This window comes from Oryx dammah, unplaced genomic scaffold (genome assembly GCF_014754425.2).
Source record: "Oryx dammah isolate SB20612 unplaced genomic scaffold, SCBI_Odam_1.1 HiC_scaffold_12, whole genome shotgun sequence".
NCBI classification, from domain to species: Eukaryota; Metazoa; Chordata; class Mammalia; order Artiodactyla; family Bovidae; genus Oryx; species Oryx dammah.
The window spans coordinates 57458378-57479534 of record NW_024070196.1 but is presented as its reverse complement, the minus strand read 5'-3'; the positions used below and the strand labels follow the sequence as shown (position 1 = coordinate 57479534).

Sequence of the window (21157 nt, the reverse complement as noted above, 5' to 3'; positions counted from 1 at the left end):
GAAGTGACAGATTATGAAAAACCCGTGGTTTAACCTTTCTCTAATGGAGGATGAGTCAATGCAGAAATATTCCCTTCGAGCTCTTATTTCTTGGGAGAACAATCTTTGAGGCTCCTTAGAAGGTCCCAGTGAGACTGAGTGGTCCCCAGCAGGACCAAGCCAAGAATGCTCTTTGGATTAGCTTTCCCTTCTTCCCTGCTTCTTGGTCTCCCATGCTTATTCTCTAGAATCATTCCTACAAATAACCAGCTGCCTGAAAGCCTGGGGTCTCAAGCTCAGCTTTCTGGGAGAACTCAGGCGAGGACAACATTTATTGTAGAAAATTAGAAAAGACAGATAAAGACAGTAAATCACCCTATAATTCTGTTCTCTCTAGAGATCTTTTGGTAAGATTTGGGTATGTATTTTTTGTAATGCTTACACTTGAAGAGATTTTGCCATACATATGCCTATGTATCCTGACTTGCTCTATTGTGAATATTTTCCTATGGTTTTCTTCTCCAATGTAATTGAATAGCCACACAGTTTTTCATTTACTCACTTGTCATGTGTAATACTATGTGCCAGACACTGTACTGAGCACTGAAGACATAGCCATGAACAAACAGATCAGGTCTCTGCTCTCATGAAGCTGACTATCCAGTTAGGATCTTTCCCGTGTTCTGATTCGGTATAACTTAGTTAACCAATGCCCTTTGCTCAACTACTTAGATTGCTTCTGATTTTCAATACTATAAACAGTGCTTCAGAGAACATTCTTAAAGGCATTCTTTGGACTCCTCACTCAATTTTCTTCTCTTGGATAAATTCCTAGAAGGGGAATTGCTGGAAGAAAGAGGATGTGAGTAAATGAAGGTGCTGGAATTCCTAACTCTGGCACCCAGGCTGTCAATAACTGTGCTGATGATATCACTGAATTTGAAAACATATATGCTCACATGCATGGTAACCAGAGGTGCAGTCAAATGGTTCCTAGCTGTTTCAGATGTGTGGACTCTATGATTTTGACAATTAGCAGGTCAGGTATGGAGTAAGAAGGCTTCCCTGGTAGCTCAGCTGGTAAAGAATCCACCTGCAATGCAGGAGACCCTGGTTCAATCCCTAGGTTGCTAAGTTCCCCTGGAGAAGGGATAGGTTACCTAGTCCAGTATTCTTGGGCTTCCCTGGTGGCTCAGACGATAAAGAATCTGCCCACAATGCGGGAGATCTGGGTTTGATCCTTGGAGGTGGGCATGGCAACCCACTCCAATATTCTTGCCATGGACAGAGGAGCCTGGTGGGCTACAGTCCATGGGGTCGCAAAGAGTCAGAAATGACTGAGCCACTAAGCACATGGAGTAAGAAAGAGGCTTAGAATCCTGGGTCTGCAAATTACCGGCTGTGTGATTTGTGGCTGTTTGTCAATACAGTGGAGACATTAGTTCTTACTTTAAGGGTTGTTACTAAGTAAATATTTATTGAGCTCCTACTTATCACTGACCTACAAGCTAAGAATTGACAGTCCAGTAGGGAAGGGAAATGTTAGTAAGCCATTACACAAATAAAAGATTACAAATTGTGTTCTGTGCTGTAAGTATGGGATGCTATAAGGATGAATAACAGGGAGATCTGATTTGTGTGGGCAGGGTTTGGGAGATGAGCTGAGACATGAAAAGCTGTGGAGGAGTTAATCAGGTCCAGGTGGGGAGAAAAATTCCTTGTAATAACAATTGATACAAAGCCATTGGAAGTTGGTATGCGATTGTCTTTTTTCTTTCTAGTCTCACAGCCCTCTCGCTTGTAGTTCTTTCTGGAAAGATCTCTTCTGAGATCTGATCATTCCATAGTTGGTTTGTCTTCTCATCTAGCTTTTAGTTCACATGCCATGTCAGACGGTCCATTCTCGGGATCATCCTTCTAAAGGTAATCCTCCCATCCCCGTCATTCGCCTTATTTTATTACCTTGCTGTAGTACAGAGTCGGACACGACTGAAGCGACTTAGCAGCAGCAGCTTCTTCATAACACCTCCCACGGATCAGACATTCATATTTATTTGTCGAAAGTCTCTTTCTCCCCCCACCCCCTTACTTAAATCCAAACCCCAAGAGGGAAGGAATTATTTTTGTTGCTGCAGATTTAAATGTTGAATTCTCAGCGCCTGGCATACAATAGTTGCTCAATGCACGTTTGAAAACAAAACAAAACAAAACAAAAAAAACGGCTTGCCGCAGTGTGCACTTGGTAAAAGCCACAAGCGGGGAAGCTGAGAAGCTGGGGGCGTGGGCACAGACCCGGACCCTGAGCTCCGCCGCAAGCCTCACCAGCCCTGCACATCCCGAGGGGGCGCGCCGGGGGCGGGGCCGCCCTCCCGGAACCGGAGAGCCGGGAAAGCGGCGGTTTCCGGCGGCGGCGGACACTTCCCGCGGAGGCGGACACTTCCCGCGGAGGGACCGTCCCGTGGCACCTGGTGGGCCGAGGCAGGCAGGGAGCGTCGGCGATGGACGACCACAGTCTGGACGAGTTCCGCCGGCGCTGGCAGGAGGAGCTGGCTCAGGCCCAGGCGCTGAGGAAGCGGCGGCGGCCCGAGGCTGCCGAGCGGCGGCCGCGGCGGCCCGAGGTGGTGTCCGGGCGCGGCGAACAGCAGGCCTCGGGGTACCTGGCGCTGGCCCAGGGTCTTCTGGAGGGCGCGGGGCGGCCCCCGGCGGCGCGGGCGACCCGGGCCGAGAGGCAGGAGGCAGCGAGCCGTTCCCGCTCCCCTCCGGCCCGCGACGCTGCCGGGGGCAGAGAGCAGCTGGTGGACCAGCTCATACGGGACCTGGTGAGTGACTGTCGCCTCCCACCAAGGCACGGGCAGGCCCCCGCTCCGATACAGACCGCCTGATGAGTTGGAAAGTGACTGTGGGCCACCGGTGGCGGGGTGGGGGTAGGGAAATGAATAGAGGTGAGTTTGGCGGGCTACAGTCTACGGGGTCGCCAGGAGTGGGACACGACTTAGCGACTAAGCAACAGCACAACCCTGTGTTTGTGGGTGCTTTGAGTATCTTTGGAAGTGTGGTTCCGAACTGGGGGCGGTTTTGTCCCCCGTTTTGGTAGTGTCTGGAGACATTTTTGGATGCCACAACTGGGGCGGGGCAGTGTGGGGTGGCTGGTAGCTGCAAGTATCTCGTGGGTAGAGGCCAGAGGTGCACAGGACAGCACCCACAAGAAATTACTTGGTCCAGATCGAGGAAATCCTGGTCTGGAAGGGCCCCTAAACTTGGGGGAGGCAAACCCACCATGCGGATAGGAAGGAATTTTAACTTAGCACAGAGTCGGACACGACTGAAGCGACTTAGCAGCAGCAGCAGCATATAGTGTTTGGACAATTCAGGTTTTTTCTGACTCCGCATGTGTTACTTCAATTAAAACACACAAAAAGAATATTTTGATAAGAACTTTCATGCTACTGATAGTGACCATTTTATGGGACATGAATATCTTCCAGAATCTGGAGAAAGCCGGGGACTTTTTTTTTTTTTTTTAATCCTTTTCAGGAGATTGGCACAATCAAGGTCACCAGAAACACAGTCATGGTTAAGAGTTGGGGTAAGGCAGTGGGTTCAATGGCTTGATTTAAATTGGGCTCAAAGGCAGTTTCTGTGGCTTCCCAGTTGGAAGTAATTATGTAATTGCCAAGCTGTTTCTAGAAGAAATGGATTACTTAATATAATACATAGTTATATTCAAATAACATTAGTAGCTGTAAGTTTTCACAAAGTTTCTGGTTCTATGCTCTGCCTATCTCTGTTTTTGTTGTTGTTGTTTTTTTTGGTCTTTGTGTTTGTTAAACATTCTCATTTAACGTGTCAATTCTTACATGTGTGAAAATTCATTCTGGCATCAGGCCTGCTTCTGTAAGAAGTGTTTGACCACTGAAGTCTGACAGATGTAAAAATTTTAATGCCTTGATGAGGTGGCTTATCCTCTGATAAGTTGCCCAGGCCAGGCCAGATCTACACAGAAGTTATTCTCACAGACATGTAGGCAAAGGCAAGATCAGTGCATGGGGGGTGAAGAGAAACAGGAATGGGGATTATTAGGACCAGTAATCCTCCCTACTGAATATGGCATTGTCTTTAGGAGTCACAGCAATCCTGGGAGGTAGGTATTATTGGTCTCCTTTTACAAATGAGGAAATGCAGGTTTTCTGTAACTTGTTTAGGATTACCCATCTGACAAGTTCTTTGGATTGAATTTGGGTCCAGATCTGTTGGACTTTAAATTTCACCAGCTAGGAGTTCCTTAAACTTGTTGCATTAGTTTCCAGAGGAGGGGCCCAGAGACCTGGTGATTGGAATGATCAGGTGAGTTTGAGATATTGTTCTCAGCTGTACCGCCTCTTGGTTTGGGGTCCTGATGCTCGCTTGGGGTTTTCCAGACCTAACACTCCTGAGACACGGTGTCCCTTCCAAAAAGAGAGGAGCCCTCACTTAAGTATCCTAAAAATGGAAGCAGCTTGCCTTCTGGAGGATCCAAGGGACTTTAGAATCTCAGTCTCTACACTACCATCAGCAGCATCCAACCTTTGGGGCATCGCCAGTGGTTTTCTTTTGTTTTCTGTACTTAGCAATCATCAGTAACATGGCTATAAATAAAAAATAAACTAATAAAACCATTGTGTGCTTACTTGTTGTCTCCTTTGTGTTGTCAGGGTTTAGAAATGTGATTTCCAGTTCTCCCAGTGACCCTCTCCAGTGGCTAGCATTAGACCCATTTGGCAAATGAGGTTTAGGAAAGTAATTGACTTAAGGGACCCACCCAGTATCTTCAGTCAGAAAACCGATGGCAGCTTTTATAAAAAAGATCTGGATTTGTATTTCAGGGCTTGTAAGTCCCAGAGCCCACAGAGGGCAGGCAGGAATGCAGGTGAGTGAAGTAGGCTGTTACTCATTTGATCCTTTTTTCCTAGTTCATCAGATGTTTATGTTGAGCACAGATTCCAGCCATACTTTTGTAATTTGTTTCATAACAACTACCATTCTTTTTGTCACATTAAATAGTAAACATCATAACGGTGTAGAAATTGTCCTCATGATATCACTAAAGAAAAATACTTAACCATTTTTCTTGATGCACAGCCCTCCTCTTGGTCTTGTTTCCCCATTTTTTTAAAAAAAAACCTCTGTATTGAATTGTACAAAGCATAATTGTACATCTTAATGTGTTTCCAAGAGTGTATATAGCTATGTAAACAGCGTCCAGGTTACAGAACAGCATTACTAGCTTTTCAGTCCCTTTACTTGTGCCATTCCACCCAAGGGTAATCTCTCACCTGACTTCTAACACCTTAAATTTTATCTGATTTTTTAAATTGTATCAGTAGAATCATATAGCATGCACTTTTGTGTCTGGGTTCTTGTGCATACATTATGTATGAGATTTATCCCTAGGAATATGCCACATCTTACTATTCTATTGTTGATGGGCATTACTGATAACTAGTTTGTTAATCACCAGTTTCGGCCTGTCTGGAAAAGTGCTGCTACGAACATTTTTTAGATCTTCCGGAACATATGAACACGTTTCTTGGGTATCTGCTTAGGAGTAGAATGGCTGGGTTACAGGGTAGGCATATGTTCACCCTTGGTAGATACTGACCGTTTTCCAAAGTAATTGTACTAACTTTTTCACTTTCATAGTAACTGGAATATGTGGAATATGGTGTTTCACTTTTTTCTTTGCCATAAATATACTCCCACCTAACTGAGATGACGTGGCAATGAACTTGACCCTAATATGGATGAGATGATAGTGACAAATTGGGGAATGTATGCTATGGCTGGGCTAAACGTGGGAGTCTTGACCCAGATTAGCTGGTTGTTGCCATGTAAGAATGTGGTCCTGGTGTTGTAGAGACTTTAGGTTCCCCCCCCCCCCAAATTATGATTTGTGTTTTTATGTGGACTCTCATCAGTTTCTTTTTCATTTTTAAAATAATTTTATTTATTTATTTTGACTCTGCCGGGTCTTTGCTGTTGTGCGTGAGCTCCCTCTGATTGCAGTGAGTGGAGGCCACTCTGCATTGTGGTGTGTGGGCCTCATTGTGGTATCCTCTTGTTGCGGAGCACAGTCTCTAGGCGCACAAGCTTTAGTAGTTGCTGCACACAGGCTCATTAGTTATGGTGCACAGGCTTAGTTGCCCCACAGCATGTGGGGTCTTCCCAATTTAACCTGTGTCTCCGGCAGCCGCAGGTGGATTCTTAATCACTTGGACCACCAGGGAAGTCCAACTTTTATCAAGGATTTTTTGCAACAAAAAAAAACCCCCAAAATTTTGGCTTAAGACAACAAGAATTTATTTAGCTCAGTGTCTTTCAGGGTGGCAGTTTGGGCTGGGCCTGGGTGGGCTCATGTACCTGTCTGAAGTTAGCTTCTGTCACGGAAACAGTGAAACAGCTCTTGCTGTGTGGCTGTGTGTATGTGTGTGTGTGCTGTCTCATCATCCAGCAGGTTAGCCCTGGGTGGACCTTATCAGAGTTACGAGAGTGGCAGGAGGGCAAGTCCTAACCCACGAGTGCTTTTGAAGTCTGTGTGTTTGTTATTGTCTCATTGACCGGAGCGATTCATATGGCCACATGCAGAATTGGAGCTACCCAAATGCTTGAGTACAGAGAATCACATACAAGTCAGGACTAGTTAATACAGCCACCTGCCACAAGAACTCTTCCCTCCTCTAGTTCTCCGTAACACCTCTCTGTGGGCTAGATCTGCCTTGGGCCATGAGTTTAGGATCTGTGGGTGACTCCTGAAAAGGAAGATTGAGTTCTATTTGGTATGCCCCCCCCTCCCCGCGAAAAAAAACCCTCTTGACAGTCTCATCCATTTGACCTGAAAAGGAAATAAAAAGTTAGTACCACGTCCAAACATCCCCTCTCCCCTCCTCTCCCCATCTTTGGTGCTCTGTTACACTGCCATGTCTTCTTTCTTGGTGCAGTCTCTTTCACTGCAGTCTTCAATATGAACACTGAAGCAAGAACAACTAGTAAGCTAGCAGTCAGGAGTGAAATTGCCTCTGAAGGGGTAGTGTTATAGTGTTACACAGTCAGGTACAGGCCAGACCTTTGATGGATGAGCCCAGCTGAAATGAAAACTTGGAAATGATTGCTCATGAGCCTTCTCTTATGAAGCTTTTGATAACAGTGCTTAGAGACCATCTGTTGTAGGTGGTGAGTTAGGGACACCTAAATTGTCTTCTTGGTATACGGTTGAATTTGTGAAAGAAATGATAGGGCCCTGGATAGAATTTTGGAGGCATTGCCTTTTTTGTCCTTTTCCCCCTTTTCAGTAAACTCAGGGTTTCCCATAGGTAGTGGAGCCGCATGAGTATAATTGCAAGCATATTGCTGCGTTCTTCACTGTGGTGGTCATGAAATCCAGTTGCTCAGTCTCATTTCTCTTTAGGTGGTGTATCAGGACTCTGGGCATTAAGCAATCAGCACCCAACTCAAATTGGTTTAAAAAACCAAGCTGGAATCTGTTGATTCACATAATTGAGAATTTGAGGTGCTGGTTCTTGTTCTGGGTGCTTTTATAATGTAACTAGAAATCTTTCCATCTCTCTCTTTTTATCCTCCCCCACTCCAGTTTTACTGAGCTATAATTGACATCAGTCAGTTCAGTCTGTCAGTCGTGTCTGACTCTGCAGCCCCATGGACTGCAACACGCTAGGCTTCCCTGTCCATCACCAACTCCCGGAGCTGGCTCAAACTCATGTCCATTGAGTTGGTGATGCCATCCAGCTATCTCTTTCTCTGTCATCCTCTTCTCATGCCTTCAATCTTTTCCAGCATCAGGGTCTTTTCCAGTTAGTTAGCTCTTCGTATCAGGTGGCCAAAGTATTGGAGTTTCAGCTTCAGCATCAGTCCTTCCAATGAATATGCAGGACTGATTTCCTTTAGGATTGACTGGTTTGATCTCCTTGCAGTCCAAGGGGCTCTCAACAGTCTTCTCCAACACCACGGTTCAAAAGTATCAATTCTTTGGCACTCATCTTTCTTTATAGTCTAACTCTCATATCCATACATGACTACTGGAAAAACCATAGCTTTGACTAGATGGACCTTTGTTGGCAAAGTAATGCCTCTGCTTTTTAATATGCTGTCTAGGTTGGTCATAGCTTTTCTTCCAGGGAGAAAGTGTCTTTTAATTTCATGGCTGCAGTCACCATCTGCAGTGATTTTGGAGCCCCAAAACATAAAGTCTGTCAGTGTTTCCATTGTTTCCCCATTTGTTTGCCATGAAGTGATGGGACCGGATGCCATGATCTTCATTTTTTGAATGTTGAGTTCTAAGCCAACTTTTTCAGTGTCCTCTTTCACTTTCATTAAGAGGCTCTTAAGTTGTTCTTTGCTTTCTTCCATAAGAGTGGTGTCATCTGTATATCTGAGGTTATTGATGTTTCTCCTGGCAATCTTGATTCCAGCTTGTGTTTCTTCCAGCCCAGCATTTCACATGATGTACTGTGCATATAAGTTAAATAAGCAGGGTGACAATATACAGCCTTGATGTATTCCTTTCCCGATTTGAAACTAGTCTGTTGTTCCATGTCTAGTTCTAACTGTTGCTTCTTGACCTGCATGCAGATTTCTCAGGAGGCATATCAGGTGGTCTGGTATTCCCATCTCTTTCAGGATTTTCCACAGTTTGTTGTGATTCACACAGTCAAAGGCTTTGGCATAGTCAATAAAGCAGAAATAAATGTTTTTCTGGAACTCTCTTGCTTTTTTGATGATCCACCGGATGTTGGCAATTTGATCCCTGGTTCCTCTGCCTTTCCTAAATCCAGCTTGAACATCTGGAAGTTCACGGTTCATGTGTTGTTGAAGCCTTGCTTGGAGAATTTTGAGCATTACTTTGCTGGTGTGTGAGATGAGTGCAATTGTGCAGTAGTTTGAGCATTGTTTGGCATTGCCTTTCTTTGGGATTGCAATGAAAACTGACCTTTTCCAGTCCTGTGGCCACTGCTGCGTTTTCAAAATTTCCGGGCATATGGAGTGAAGCACTTTATAACAGGATCATCTTTTATGATTTGAAACAGTTCAACTGAAATTCCATCACCTCCACCAGCTTTGTTTGTAGTGATGCTTCCTAAGGCCCACTTGACTTCACATTCCAGAATGTCTGGCTCTAGGTGAGTGATCACACCATCGTGGTTATCTGGGTCTTAAAGATCTTTTTTTGCATAGTTCTTCTGTGTATTCTTGCCACCTCCTCTTAATATCTTCTGCTTCTGTTAGGTCCGTACCATTTCTATCCTTTATTGTGCCCATCTTTGCATGAAATGTTCGCTTGGTATCTCTAATTTTCTTGAAGAGGTCTCCAGTCTTTCCCATTCTGTTGTTCTCTATTTCTTTGCAGTGATCACTGAGGAGGGCTTTCTTATCTCTCCTTGCTATTCTTTGGAATTCTGCATTCAGATGGGTATATCTTTCCTTTTCTCCTTTGCCTTTCACTTCTCTTCTTTTCTCAGCTATTTTTAAGGGCTCCTCAGACAACTATTTTGCCTTTTTGCATTTCTTTTTCTTGGGGCTGGTCTTGATCACTGCCTTCTGTATAATGTCACAAACCTCCATCCATAGTTCTTCAGGCACTCTTGTCTATCAGATCTAATCTCTTGAATCTACTTGTCACTTCCACTGTATAATCATAAAGGGTTTGATTTAGGTCATACCTGAATGGTCTAGTGGTCTTCCCTACTTTCTTCAGTTTAAGTCTGAATTTGGCAATAAGGAGTTCATGATCTGAGCCACAGTCAGCTCCCAGTCTTGTGTTAGCTGACTGTAGAGCTTCTCCATCTTTGGCTGCAAAGAATATAGTTAGTCAGATTTCAGTTTTGACCATGTGGTGATGTCCATGTGTAGAGTCTTCTCTTGTGTTGTTGGAAGAGGGTGTTTGCTATGACCAGTGCGTTCTCTTGGCAGAACTCTGTTAGCCTTTGCCCTGCTTCATTTTGTACTCCAAGGCCAAATTTGCCTGTTACTCCAGGTGTCTCTTGACTTCCTACTTTTGCATTCCAGTCCCCTATAATGAAAAGGACTTTTTTTTTTGTTTTTTTGGTGTTAGTTCTAGAAGGTCTTATAGGTCTTCATGGAACTGTTCAATTTCAGCTTCAGCATTACTTAGATTGGGGCATAGACTTAGATTACTTGGATAATTGATGTAGAACACTATAAATTTAAGAGGTACAGCATGATGACTTGACATAGCTATATATTACAGAATGATTGTAGTAAGTTTGGTTAACATCCTTTACCTCCTAGTTAGCAAAGTTTTTTTTTTTTTTTTTTTTTCCTAATAGAAATCTCTTCATTTCTTGGTCCTGCTTTCCTTTTGTTGGCTTTATTCATAGACAGGTGCTCTCCAATTTGGGATAAAGTGGCTGCCGGCCAGTTCAGTTTTCTATGCTAGCGGCTAAGCAACTGAGGATGAAAAAGAGCATGTTTTCTGCTCCCAGAGTCATGAACTTTAATTCTCATTGGTCCATCCTCGAACCAGTCACTGATGCAAATTGGCCAGGCTCATATCCACTGTCTTCTGCAGATGAGTGGGGTCAGCCTCACCTAACCCATGTTGCCTAAGAATGGTATGATTTCCTAAGAGAAAAGAGCAAATGGATATTGGGCAGAAACAACAGATGACTGCTTTAAGGGAGTCATTGTTCAAAGTGTTTGCAGGAATGTAGGTGTTTTCTGTTCATCCAACATGTATTTATGGATCAGTCAGGTTCTGGGGAATCAGCAGTAAACAGAATGGGCACAGTCACAGCCCTCAGAAGCCTACAGTCTTGCTTTTTTTTTTAAACTGAAAGGGTGACATTAATGGGTCAGGTTGGCCCTGGTTACAAGTCCATCCTCTGGAATCAGGCAAACTCGAGTTCACATTTGGTCTCTGCTGCTGCCTAGCTGTTTGACCTTGGGCAGTTTCACTTATCCTACCTTATCAAAAAAGGTCGATGCTAGTATCATCTTGTATGGAGGCATGGGACATTCTTAGCACCAAGCCTGGCTTACAGTAAGTAGCCAGTAAGTTAAAGCTAGCACTATTATTATCAGTGGTTTTGCAGAAGAGTTTATTATGCCATCTCACTTCCTCTTTGCTAAGCGTTACTCCTGGTAAGCCTCTTGCTTCAGCATCCACCCCCCTTGGATTGGAATCCCTGAAGGGCAGGTCTGTTGTCCTCCTGTACCCCCACCTATGGTGCTGAGTGTAGTAGGGGCCCCGCCTGCATTTGTGGAGTAGAAATAACAGGGATTGCTGCTTCCAACAGCAATCTCATAAGGAGGACCTGTGGTGGTTAGAACCCTGGTGACCGTTCGGAGCGTTAAGATTGGGGTTTTCAGGCCTGATTAAAAAATTTTAATACTGTTGGCCAGTATTTATTGCTCACTTTGTCACTTATTTTGTCAGAGCCTATATCTATGTTGTCAGCAAGGTCAGTTTGATGACTTTCCTCTTTTTGTTAAACTTAGAAACAAGTGGGGAAACACTAATACAAAATGAGAACGCAACTGAGTCAAATGTAAACTCATGTGTTGGCCTACCTGGTGAGACTTGCCTTCCTTCTGTTCTTTGCTTTCCTTTTAAGGCTTCACTTGATTCTTGTCCCTCTGTTCCTCTGTTTACTCTCTCCTGATTCCTCCAGCCCAGGGTTCGCTGCCTTCTCCCTTACCCAAACTAAAATGTTCTCCTGTCAGTGCCATTCATTTTTTCCTGTTGTGAATGAGCAAGTGTCTACTTGGGCATGTTTTGAAACGGTCTCTGTGTGTGCACCAGAACAATTGGTAACTCAGGGCATCTGTTTGTTGGAAGGTTCTGCTTCATGGAGCAGATAACTCCTCAGATAACTCATTAGGCAGCTTCTTGGTGAGGCTGGCAGGTTACAGTTGATGGGGTCGCAAAGAGTTGGACACAACTGAGCAGGCATGCACACGCGTGCACTAGAGAGAGGGCTCCTTGGTACCTACCAGGCTGTCTTCTTGGCACTGAGGCTACAGCAGTGAACAAGACAGAAAAATCCATGCTCTTATAAAGTCCACATTTTGGGCAAGAGGGACGTGGACAATGAACAAATAATGGTTGGGTAGTAGATGCTCTGGAGAAAAATACACCGGGTAGAAGGGATAAGAGTGTGTATGTGTTGGGGATTGGTGTATCCAAGAAAGCCTTCTTGGGAAGGTCACACTTCCAGAAGCGGGGAGAGATTCATGGGAGGGGATTCTAGGCAGAGGACGGCAAGTGCAAAGGTTCTGTGGTGGCCAGGGCCAGCTGGCCTCGTGGGTCTGTGTGACCTGTGTGGTCACCTAGGGCCCCAGGCTCAGCAGCATACACTGCTTAGTTTAATGCCCTCTTGTTACCATCTTGAAATCTTAATATTAAACAAGGGGCCCTACACTTCTGCTTTTCTCTGGGCTGCACAAATTATACAGCTAGCCTTGATGGTATGAATGTGTTTGGAGAGTTTGGGACCCTTGACAGGGAACTCTACAAACCAACCATACCCACACCGGCTCCTCTGGGACCTGAAGCTTTTGACAGGGGGCTCCCTCTTCTCCTCCTGACTTCTCTTCCTCCTGGAGAGAGAAATTGCATCCCATTGTAGATGAAAGGGGGGCTTTGAAAGCAGAGATCCAGCCTCTTCTGCCTTCCTAGCTTCCCCCACTGCCCAGCCTCCTGGGATTGCCCCAGCTCTCACTACCCCAGTTGCTAAACCATTTTGTGTCCATCCCTTGTCAGCGCCTGGGGGAATCATACCAGTAGGTGGTGAATGACAGTGGCTTTTGAAGTTGGCAAGCCCATTAGAAAACAAGTACCATGGATGTTGAGTGTGCAGCTGCTGTGTGCGTACCTGGTAGATAGCATGGTGTTGCAGTTCACATCAGCCACGTGCGTGATCAGCCTAAATGCACTGAATTCCCTTTGCTCTTTCTCATAGTGACACGCAAGGGATTATGTTAAGTGTTAAATGAGAAACTGGCCTTTTGTGGACTGTTTGGGAGTTTAACCACCCTTTATAGCATTGTTGCTTCAGAGAAATGATTTCCAAGTTCTAAATAGCTGGCTTCCTAATGAACTTGGGAATACCTTGAGGGACTGTCTCTATTGCTTTTTGTAGACTCCAGTTTTTATCCCATTTTATGTGACAATGATATATCTCTATAAAAAATTTTAGTTCTGAGTGTTGACATCATTTCTTATACACCCAGTCATAGTACCTCCCCTCCCCCCAGCACTTGGCATGGTCTTCAATTCAGATAGTGTTTTGGACGTAAAACATTTTACCTTATTTTACAAATGTGTTTCTTTGTGAAAACATCACATAGTAATTATGTGTTTTGAGACACATTTAGGAACGTAAATTAATACCTGTTTATCTTGACAGTATTTCAGACCTTTTCCCCCCTAATCGACCAATTTTATTTTTTTTTAAAGAAAATACAGGTGAAACTGGAACCCATCCACTCCTTCTGATGGAGATTGTGTGGGTATGCTCTACTCTTCAGCAGTATGTGAACAGTTGAGATAAATTCCTGTAGAAAACAATCTCCTTTCAGGGGCAGATTTCGCAGAAACGTTGCGCATCTATTGTCTAAACTCGAGGTTCTTGTCTCAGTTTCTTAAGACACCATCTAGAGAGAGAGCTTTCGTGTTCTGTTTGCCCTAGAGATGTATGCTGGGAACAAACCTTAGGTCCGTTTCTTCACTCTTTACTGATTTGGCGCTTAGTGATTATCCCTTCTTCTACTAAACAAGAGAAGACAGATTAAATTTCTAACAGTAAGGCACAAAACCAATCCATTTGCAGAATTAGTCTTACATTAGTACATGAGAGTACAAATCGGCCTCCCTGGGGATGGATCTGTTTGCAATTTCTTTTAGCATTTACTGGAGTAAGTCCAGTAGACTTTGGGAAAATCAAGTATTCACTGACTTTGAATTAACAAAGTAACATAACCTCTCTGTGGTGGCTTTCTTTTCTTTTTTTTTTTTTTTTACTTGATTGGTAAAGGATTGATTTTTATATCTGTCGATAAGTTAGGGTTGTGTTTCTCAACGTTTGGTTTGCATGGGAATTCCTAAAGAGTAGATGCCTGAGCCCCACCCCTGAGAATTTGGGACAGGAGGTCTGAGTGAGGCCCTGGGATTTAGGTTTAAAACACACACACCCAGACAACCCCAAAGATGATTCTGATGTTTGGTACAGGACAGCGGTCACCAGTAGTAGATAGGGAGTCAATATATGAATCATTAAAAAAAATTAAAAGCCAAATTGTATGCTGTCAAAAGGATGTTTTTCTTTAAATTTGAAGAAATGTTAATGCTTTGTGGGGCTTCCCTGCTGGCTCAGTGGGTTAAGAATCTGCCTGCAGTGCAGGAGATGCAGTAAGTAAGTGTTCAATCCCTGGTTGGGAGGATCCCCTGGTGGATGGCAACTCACTCCAGTATTCTTGCCTGAAAAATTCCATGGATAGAGGAGCCTGGCGGACTACAATCCATGGGGTCGCAAAGAATCAAACAGGATCAAGCATGTATACATTAATATTAATACTTTAAATTTATTGGTCTTCCGAATGGTCTTCTGTACCATAGATTTGGCCATTCCAAATTATTCTCTAAACTTTGTAGTCATACTAACACTTGGATAGTATGACAGAGTTTCCTGTCATATTTCAAGTGTCTTTTTTTTAAGCTTTATTTATGTTACGTTTGGCTGCTCTGGGTCTTTGTTGCTCTGGGCAGGCTTTCTCTGGTTGCAGCAGGCAGGGGCTGCTCCTCATTGCGGTGTGCAGGCTTCTCATTGTAGAGCATGGGCTCCAGAGTGCATGGGCTTCAGTAGTTGCAGTGTGTGGGTTCAGTAGTTGTGGCTCTTGGGCTTTAGAGCTCTGGGTTAGTACTTGTGGTGCACAAACTTAGTTGCTTCACAGCATGTGAAATCTTCCCTGACCAGGGATCGAACCCATGTCATCTGCATCACAAGGCGGATTCTTCACCACTGGACCGTCAGGGAAACCCTTTGTCTGTTTTCTTCTTAGGATATCTTAGTTTCTGAAATGACAACTTGTCCATTGCCATATTTAAGTTAGTACAGATATAGTTGGTTAATGTGGCCAATAACTTTTGGGGTAGCGGTATGTTGGCGCTAGTGTTAAAGAACCTGCCTCCCAGTGCAGGAGACATAGAGATGCAGGTTTGATCCTTGGGTCAAGTAGGAAATGGCAACCTGCTCCAGTATTCTTGCCTGGAAAATTCCATGGATAGTGGAGCCTGGCGGGGTGCAGTGGAGCTGCAAAGAGTCGAATATGACTGAAGCAACTGAGCACGATGGCACATGCTTCAAAATAGTCTAGGTAGAAGTCTGTGATGGCACCTTTTAGGTTACAAGGTAGTTCTGTACACACTAGTAGCAAGTATTATTATTATCGTTTTTACTTATTATGAACTGTGGGAAGTACCAAATGAGAGCGCTTAGGACCTTCCTGCTGCCTCGGTTAATTTATGCGTGATTACTGGATTGCAGCCTCAGTACAGGGTGTGGCTCTGTCTCCTTGTCCAGTCATGCTGTACCTGTAAAAGGACTGCATTTTCAGCCATGGGATCAAACATGCTCATAACTCTCAGTCTTTTGTAAGGTGTTTTGCAAGTGATATGTTACTAGTAATAACAAAGTGAAATTTATGAGTGATTTACTTAACCTTGAAGCTCCTCTGTAGTTTTTTGGTTTTTGACATAATAATGTCACTCTAACTTGCATTTCTGTTGCCTCTGTAGTGGAAAGTGAAGTAGGTTGCCTAGTTTAATGACACTGGAATTATGCATAAGAACCCTTGGGAATGTGTTGAATACAGGGCCGCTTGGGAGTAAAGGTAGGATTAACTGTGAAACAGACTCTGAGATAGAGGTTTGCGTGCAGGTGGTTTCCTGGGTTGGCCTTGCTGAGGGGGTCCCATATTGAGGCCTTTTTACTCTGCTGTTGAGCGGTCATTGGCTGCACACTGCCCTTGAAGAGGGAGTGTGACCTGGAATGAGGCAGCTTGTTTGCCCCAGGGCGCGCCTGGGAAGGAACGCAGCTATGAGCCACTGGCAGGCAGCATCCTGGGCCTCTGGGGGGATAAGTGTGGTGGACCCAGACAGGGAAACTGAGTGACCCCTCACAGCCTCCGTTTCAAGAGCCAGTGAGAGAATGTCTTGCCACAAAGATTCTAAGTGTGCAACAGGAAACTGCAGTCTTTGGTCTCCTGACCTTGTGGGTCTACATATTTCTTAAGATGTGGGGATGTGGACCTCTCTTTAATATATCGGTTTCTTTTATGCTTTTTCCTTCCGTTCCCAGCCAGTGGTAGCAACAGTGAAGTTCGTTTACATAAGAGTCTGGGACTTGATCTGTTTGGGATTGACCATCATTTTGAAGTTTAGATAATAATTCTCAGAACACAGTGATTTAAAAAAAAAAATGGCTTTGTGCTATTGGTGTTTACATAATTATAATCAGTGCTTCGAAGCAGTTGTTACCCTCTAGAACTTGTAAGTGATCAAGAGCCATCACAACTGTGTGTCAAGAGTGAGACCAGTATGGCGTCTCTGATTGTTTGTTGCTGTGGGAGCCCTAACACCCCCGACTGGTGGTTCACACCCTGCTGGCCGCCTCATTTTTATCCAGTGTGCGCTAGAGCAGATCCTTCTGTAGTTATTACTGTGGTATAACTGTCTAGAATTGATGATTCTGTTTTTAAAATTTTTCTTTATTTTTGGTCGTACTGGATCTTTGTTGTTGCACGGACTTTTCTCTAGTAGCTGCGAGTGGGGGCTCCTCTCTGGTTGTGGTGCTGTCTTTTCTCATTGTGGAGCCTGGACTCCATAGCTGTAGCACATGGACCTAGTTGCTCCGTGACCGGTGGGATCTTCCTGGACCAAGGGTTGAACTCGTGTCTCCTGCGTTGGCAGGCAGATTCCTTACCCTGAGCCACCAGGGAAGCCCTGACAATTCTTTTTTGAAAGCCATTTTGGAAGAGATCTTGTTGTGTGGATACTTTCAGCGTTCAGACTCCTGAATGACAGCCTCTGCCGTTCCCTTTCCACAGTTGTTGACCGTCATCTGCTTATCATGTAACAAGGGGAGACAACTTACTGTGTAAACAACGAGCCTATGTGGGGGCAAAATGGAATGTGGACCTAATCAACAAATACTTGTTGAAGGAAAAAAAGGGGCCTGGGATGTACCATTCAAGGAAAGAAAACAGTAATTTTAACAATCGATGATTGCATGCTTAGCCTTGGGCACTTGTGCCAAGTCCTTTCCATGAATTATTTCATCTTATCCTTATAACTGCCCTGTGAATAACACAGTAGGTATGCTGACATCTGTTTCACAGATGAGGAAGCTGAGAATCAGTTGCGTGTAGCCTGGTCTCATGGCTAGTGAGATGGCAGAGCCGGATGACCAGTTGGAATCTGTGCTCTGACCCCGACATGGCACTGCATCCCAGAGGTCACTGGTGTCAGGATGGATGGTGGCAGAGTCTGGAGCATGCTAAGGCAGAGGCCTTATTTTCTAGGAGGAGAAGAGAGAACTGGCCAGCTGAATAGGCAAAAGGGAGAAGGCACCTGCCACCAGAAGTGTGACCAACAAAACTAAAAAATAGAGATGATTTCTCATCCTTCATCCCAATCATGTCAGATCCAGACACCAGTTTATAGGGAGTTCCGAAGGGATGACTGAAGAAAACAATGCCTGGCACATTGCTGGCAGTAGATAAAAAAAGAAAAAGCTAATTATGAGTTCAGTTTGCATGAATGCAGACTTTGCCTTTATTCTGTTTGTATAGGACAGGGAACATTTTTTCCTCTTGTTTCTCTACTGAATGTTTAAGGTAGACTTCTCCACCTCACTGTAGTCAAATAATCCAAAAGAGAAAGCAAAAGGAAGTCCAGGGCTGTGAGTGATAGTCTTGTAATGTGTGCTGCTTTCATTGACTCCGTCCACCGTTACAGTAAGGCATCTGAAGTTGAATCTGGGCAGAGAGAAAGTGAGGCCTCTTTTTCTTGATGGGTAAAGTCGATTAGCTGTAGGAGGGGACCTAGCCTGACCAATGACTTTCCTTTATTTTTTTAGGCAGGGATCCTTTTTGTCTTTCAGTTACACTTGCAGATTTTTTTTTTCCTGTTGTTTTCGGTACAGCCAGCACTTCTGTCCTGACTTAACATTCTGTTCCTTCTTTACCCGCCGAGAACTGTAAGCCCTTCCCCCCTTTCCCTCTAGAGAGCCTTCTTGGCCTTCATGCTTATTAGCCTTGCACTGTTTTTGCAGTTGAATACATTACCTCCTTATGCCCTGGATACTCTTAGCCCTGAGAGTCCTAGATGAATGGAAACACAGTTCCAGAAAAATCTTCACCCTGATTCTTGGTGCCTTAGCACGCCGAGACTCTTTCCATGCAGCCTTGCAGTATACAACTGTTGTATTTGAGTGGTGAATTAATACTTTTGTTTGTATCCAGTAAGTCGCTGATGTCAGTCAAAGCTTACTAGAAGTGAATTTTATTAAGCAAGCTCTGTTGGGACGAATAGCACCACTTTCCCCAGCTTCACAGGAGCCTACTCCAAAGCAAGCTTTGGCAGGCGGATTCGGGAACAGGCAGAGGGATACATGTGCACACTTGGCCTTTTTTTCTGTTTCATGCTCATATTTCTTTGTGCTACCAGGATCGTCATGACAGCCTTATCTCTCAAATAAAGCCTGTTACCTCATCCCTAATTGCTTATCCAAAGGCAGGCGAGCTCTAATTTCTTCGCATTAATAAATTACACCGAAGAAGAAACTGCTTTGTTTGCACTGGCTCACTCGGTTAACCAGCGCAAGCCCCCGAGTGCATCAGGAAGCCTTGTGCTTCTCCTGTGGCCGAGGAGGGAGTGCTCACCTTACTCAGGAGCAGCGCCTCGTTTATGTACTTTCTGCTCACGTTCACAGCCCTGTCCCCCTCTTCTTGGAGAAAACACTGCAGTGACCTAGGTCAGCGTTTCTCTGCTATGGACACGCACTCCAGTCCAGGTTGGGGAATAGGAGCAGTTGTCCTGGAAGTTCCAGTGGCCTCCCTCCCTGGTTTCAAGCTCTTTCTTGGCTTCCTGCCACTCATCTTTCCTGAGACGTTGAGGGGCTTTCCACGGACCTTTGCACTGACTCCCGTGGCACCCCTCAGTTTGTGAGATGGCACCCCTGCTTCTCCTTTCTGAATCGTTTTGTGAGATGGTCTTGTGGAGTTTCTAAGTGCATGTGAGGAGACCTCGTATGAATGTGGGGAGTCAGAGATTTGAGAGTGACTATAAGGCTCTGAATGAGTTCTATAACTGTGCTCTGTGGAATAGTGAGAACGTTTTGCTTCTCCTCGGTATCACAGTTCTCTCTCTTGTCACCACCTAGGGCTATTGCTGATCATTTAAAGGGCCTACATTTTCATGTTTCAGAATTTTAATATTTCTTTTCTTTTTTTCCCTCCTCAGAATGAAATGGATGATGTTCCCTTCTTTGATATCCAACTGCCTTATGAGTTGGCAATCAATATATTTCAGTATCTGAACAGGAGAGAACTAGGAAGGTGCGCACAGGTAAGCTGTCAGGATTTGCTTACACGTGTAATTCAAGTGTGGGAAGCTCCTCCATAACAGAAGTGTACTTTACACAATGACAGACTCCACAGAGGTAACAAATGGGGTAGCAGCTTTACTTGAAGGAAAGCAACCTTGAGCTTAAACGATCATGTTCCATATCCCCACGTGGTGGTGATCTTTTCGTGACCGACTGCCCCAGCGCTGTGTTCTTCCTGCAGTCTGAGTTATGGCTGACCCGTGGCAGTGTGCTCAAGGCTGACAGCACTGTGTTCGCCTTTCTGAGCTCGCCAGAGCTGTTAATGTCCTCACTGTTTCTGATGCAAAGGTGTGAGGCCTTGGTTCAATCAAGCCAGCTGTTAGGTTGGGAGCTGAGGGTCAGCCTGGGGACAAAACAGTGACATCATGTTCCACTGTACAGTCCAAATTACCCTTCAGACACCCGAATTCCATGCAGTGAGGTGAGAGGCATGTGAGAACTGAGACCCACTGAGGGAATTGCAGATCAGCGTCCCCCATCTTGTGCCTGCTCTGGGCCACATGCTAGTGGAGTGGGGTAGTGGCAGATAGTTTAGGCCAGACTGTATTGTGTGCATGAACCACAGAGGGTCTGGATAAAACGCAGTGTCAGATTCAGGAGGTCTGGGGTGTGGCCCCCACTAGTCTGCATTTCTGCCAGCTGAAGCCAGTGTGGCTCTGGCTGTGCTTTAAGAAGCAGGCCTTTATGCACTTAGAGTTAGTCTTGTATTCTCTTCTTGGTGAAGAGTGAATGTGATTGCTGATCGTTTGGGATTTCATGGACAGCTGTGTTTCCCAGAAGACACTGGAGCATCCATGGCCCATATTAGCCAAAGAAGTAATCTGTTTAGTGGTTACCATTTCCCATCTCTAGATCCTATAATGTGTTTGACACAAGTCTCTATACCTTTAGGAGAAAGAGTTTGGTGAAAGTGGGTGGTAGGAGGGACTTCCTTGGAGGTCTAGCAGTTAAGACTCCACACTTCCACTCTAAGGGGTGTGGGATTCAATCCTTGATCAGGGAACTCAGATTCTACATGTTGGGCAATGTGGCCAAAAAAAAAAAAAAAAAAGACATTAAGTGGTAGGAAAACTGTACATTAAAAATCCAAAACACTGCCATGAATGTGAAATTAAAAATATTAAGGCAGTTTGAGAGTGGTGAAAACTGTGCTCAAACTTAGACTCTAGAGCTGGCTGACCCCATGGCAGTGCAGTGAAATGACAACAGAATGCAAGACAATTTAGAGAGTTTCTGGTTTTACTCTATTTCCCTATTATGATTTTCCCCTGTTATGAAGCAGTTTGCTTAATCAGAATGTTTTTCTACTTAAATATGAATTTGAGGAAGTTTTCAGGATTTTTGATTGCCACAGTATCAGTTAAAAGGGGATGTTGGCTAATATTTTTTAATGGAAAGTGTGGAAATCTTTAGAAAGAAATTATTCAAAGGGTAAAATTCACAAAATAATCTTTACAGTATAAACTGTGCTCAGAGCCTATCGATTGCATTCAGTAAGAGTA

The 21157-nt window shown here is 44.5% G+C and overlaps 1 protein-coding gene across 1 annotated transcript in view; it reads left to right on the top strand.

The window, feature by feature from the left end:
* The first annotated feature begins 2386 nt into the window (after nt 1–2386).
* The window catches only part of FBXW8 (F-box and WD repeat domain containing 8), a 118373-nt gene continuing 99602 nt past the window's right edge, over nt 2387–21157 (top strand). Inside the window, exons 1-2 of the mRNA XM_040251629.1 lie at nt 2387–2798; nt 19511–19615. Of these exons, the coding sequence (XP_040107563.1) occupies nt 2478–2798; nt 19511–19615 (426 nt within the window). The 5' untranslated portion in view covers nt 2387–2477. The remainder of the gene's footprint in view (nt 2799–19510; nt 19616–21157) is intronic.